Genomic DNA, 3,695 nt, shown 5'->3' on the forward strand with positions numbered 1-3,695 from the left:
GGAATAGCTCGATCGAGCCTCAGGGAGCCTAGGAACCACTCGATCGACCACCAAACAGCTCGATCAAGCACTTGTATCTTCAATTCAGCTCACGTCTCCACCCAAACGCCTCGTAATGCGTGCAACGACACTTCCAAGTGCAATGTCTTACTCTGGGACAATCCCGTCTCCTCTAAATGCATGCAAAAAGGACGAAAAGGAGTATGGTTCCGCTACTTCCGCGATCATTCCTACAAAAAGGACCAAATACACCAAAGTAGCCAATTCGGGGCAAAATACTATAAAAACAGTATAGAAATGCATAGAAATACGTGCTGAAATAGGCCAAAAAGACTATACATTAGGCACGTATCAATGATTATTCGAGTCTCGTTCCTCAAATAAAAAAATACGGTCTAAACGACCCTTTTAAACCAAGACGGGTTCAAATACCCATTTTCAATACGTTTTACAAACGTTTTCCAAATGGTCAGAATGCGTCTTAAACCGTTGACTGACCCGCACCTAAACAGGCCATTTCTTTTCTATTTTCAAACCAGGGGAGACCCCCTTACACTGCCAACAGGCTCGCGCTCATATGGCGCCGGTGCAGTGGTCATTCCCCTTCCAAAGATTAGTCTAGGACGACCCCGACTCCAGTTAACCCGGATATAGGACGGATCAGATGACTAATTTGCTCATTCAAAAATCATATTTGCAAACTGCCTTACTAAGACAAATGGATTGCGTTATGCACCATAAACCTAACTCGGTAAATGGATGTTTAATTTTCGTCTTGCATGCAAATCAATCATAAATCCAACTCGACATCTTATACTTGATACTTGGATTAAATCAACCGACTTAGAAAGCTCTCACATGTTAGGTTTAAATTATTTGATGCGCATTCATGCATTTAAACCGTTTTATTAACTTTTGCATTCAACCAACCAAGATCAATTAGTAGAGGCCGCTACCGCGGGCGGGATTGGGTGTCTGATTAAAGGGCTTCCCAATACGTACCTTTACCTCTTACTCAGAAACTTTGGATAGTGGACGACCTTATCCAGGGCGTACGAGAGTCATTCTAGAGATAGGATGCTAAAGAGGGATGATTCCTTATCTTTAGTACCTATGTCAAACACTGCTTTGTGCTTCGTTTGACCGAGGTATAAAGTGGATTCGAACGGGTTCCAAGCATCCCATAAATGCTTGGTGGCGACTCCGAACATCTCTAATCGTTTCGAGACTCTTACCGAGACGAAACCGACCGATCTAAAACGATCCGGTCGAAAACATTTTTTTGCCGCCGAGCGTGGCTTTCAAAAGACCGCTGCCATTGTCCACAGATCGGCTGGGAATATGAAGGTGGGCACGTGTCCACAGACTGATATTTTACAAATCTCTGGGTTTAAGCATGGGTCTCTCCCCTTCAAATACTTAGGCATTCCTATTTCATCTAAGAATCTTACTAAGAATGAGGGGAGGAAATTGATTGATAAGATAACTGCCAGAATAAGAGCTTGGGTGGCTAAGCATCTTTCTTATGCTGGTATGCTTACTCTTGTAACCTCTGTTCTACATACTTTGCACTCCTACTGGGCCTCCATCTTTCTTATTCCTAATTGTATTATGAACAGGATATATAGTATTTGCAGGAACTATCTATGGGGGGGGGGTACTGACTCTTATATGCATGCTCCAGCTATTAATTGGGAGAAATACTGCTCACCCAAAGAAGAAGGTGGGCTAGGCCTTAAAAATGCTAAAACTTGGAACACAGCTATGCTTGGGAAATATGTCTGGTGGGTTGCTTCAAAGAAGGATCACTTGTGGGTTAGGTGGATCAATCATGTCTATTTAAAAGGCTCCTACTGGACACACTACACTCCTCCAAATGATTGTAGCTGGTCTTGGAAAAAAATTGCGCATATTATGGCTAAGTTCAGGAATGCATACAATTCCGATCTATGGTTGGGAACACCTGCAGATTATTCCATCAAGGCATGGTATAAATGGATGAGGCAGCGCCTACCACGAATTCCCTGGTGGAGAATCTGTTGGAACTCCATGAATGTGACTAGAACTTCCTTCATCTTTTGGGTCGTTATGCTTGGCAGACTTCTTACTAGGGACAGATTAGTACGCATGGGTGGTGGTCCAGATATGAACTGCTACCTATGTCAAAGTGCTGATGAAAATCATGATCATTTGTTTTTTGAGTGTACTTTTAGCAAGAGATGTGTTACCTTGATGCAGTTAAAGCTGCAGGTGGACTTCAGTCCAAATGATATTATAAAATGGAACAGTAGAGGGAGAAGAGACAACATTCTCATTCGCAAAATAGTTTGTGCCTGCCATGTTCACTTAGCCTACCTGATTTGGCAAGCACGCAACAAAGCAAGAGTTATGAACAAGGTGATCCATCCTAGGGTGATTGTCCATCAGGCTATTCAGGGAGTCCTAACAAGAGTTTGGGCAAGGAATACTTCAGCTATCCCCACCACTGATGAAACATAGATTAGAAGTTTACACTGAGTTTTTAGACTAAGTTTTTGATGATAGAGCTGATTCTGTAACTGTGATTTCATTTTTTATACTGTACTCGAATGATGTATTCTTTTGTTGATATAATATACTTAACCTTTCCCACAAAAAAAAAAAGAATTGAAAAAGAAAAAAATTGATTGCTTCATTTGGTTTGTCAAGGATCAAAAGGATGGTCGTTAGAGTCTAATACATATTTGGAGAGTACTTCATTCGCTCTCATGTGTTGTAAAGTTAAGATTATTTCTCTAATTTGTGTTCATTTGTTATCATAGATTTGATTTTGGTTTTGGTTTAGCGCTGCGACTACCGTCTTAGCTCCACATATCCATAACGTGCTTTTGGCACAAATCATTTCTATCCCTTTAACCCATTTGCCACCCTTATTGTCCTTAATACATGTACTTTTGTCTACATATTGGATGCATACTAGTTGGGGAAATCTCTATCACATTAGATTGCATGCATATTTCATAAGTTGAGTGAGTGCTTCTACTTCTTTCTATCTTCACATATAACTCACCCGTACATACTTATGAGTGCATGAGTGAATCCGCGAGAATCCGACTAATTTTTCTTACAAGATCGAAAGGTATTTGGCATTTGTCTATAATACCGTGACTTGAGACTTGAGTTGCGTTTTCTATTACCCGTGCCTTTAAATTTGTTTTATTGGTACACTTTGGTCATTGCTTTGTTACAGTTTTGGATAGCTTGGGATTTGTATCCATTAAACATTAGCTCTGAGTTATTTATTCGCCATTTGTATGATTGTCTTTTGTAATATGTGATGCTTTGCTTGAGGACAAGCAAAGAGATGGTTTGGGGGAGTTTGATGAGTCATAATTATATACATACTTATGCCTCCCCTTCATTACTTTCGATAGGGTTTTCGTGCTAGTTTATATTAATTACATGCCTTTTATGTTAGAATGTCGATACTTCCGCTATTTGATGTTTAATGCAGGAATGATGCATTTGAGGAACAAAGAAACGAAATGGACATCGCGGAGTGGGCATGAAGGAACACAGGAAGTATGGCACGGGAATCCATAAGAATGAAGGAAGCGAAGTTAAGAAGACAACACGAAGAAAAAGAGTAGAAACAGAGTGGTGCCTCGATCAACTACACCTAGGCTCCTTCGAGGAAGTTAGTTACTCGATCGAGT

The 3,695-nt window shown here is 40.6% G+C and overlaps 1 protein-coding gene across 1 annotated transcript; it reads left to right on the forward strand.

Moving 5' to 3' along the window:
- The first annotated feature begins 1,341 nt into the window (after window positions 1-1,341).
- On the forward strand, window positions 1,342-2,499 carry LOC141613657 (uncharacterized). Its single transcript, XM_074432401.1, has one exon. The coding sequence runs from the start codon at window positions 1,342-1,344 to the stop codon at window positions 2,497-2,499; it is 1,158 nt and encodes a 385-aa protein (XP_074288502.1).
- The last annotated feature ends 1,196 nt before the right edge of the window (window positions 2,500-3,695 follow it).

Source organism: Silene latifolia, chromosome 11 (genome assembly GCF_048544455.1).
Source record: "Silene latifolia isolate original U9 population chromosome 11, ASM4854445v1, whole genome shotgun sequence".
Lineage (NCBI taxonomy): Eukaryota > Viridiplantae > Streptophyta > Magnoliopsida > Caryophyllales > Caryophyllaceae > Silene > Silene latifolia.

Coding starts and splice junctions, on each gene's coding strand:
- LOC141613657 (XM_074432401.1), top strand. CDS start 1,342: ATGAAGGTGGGCACGTGTCCACAGACTGATATTTTACAAATCTCTGGG.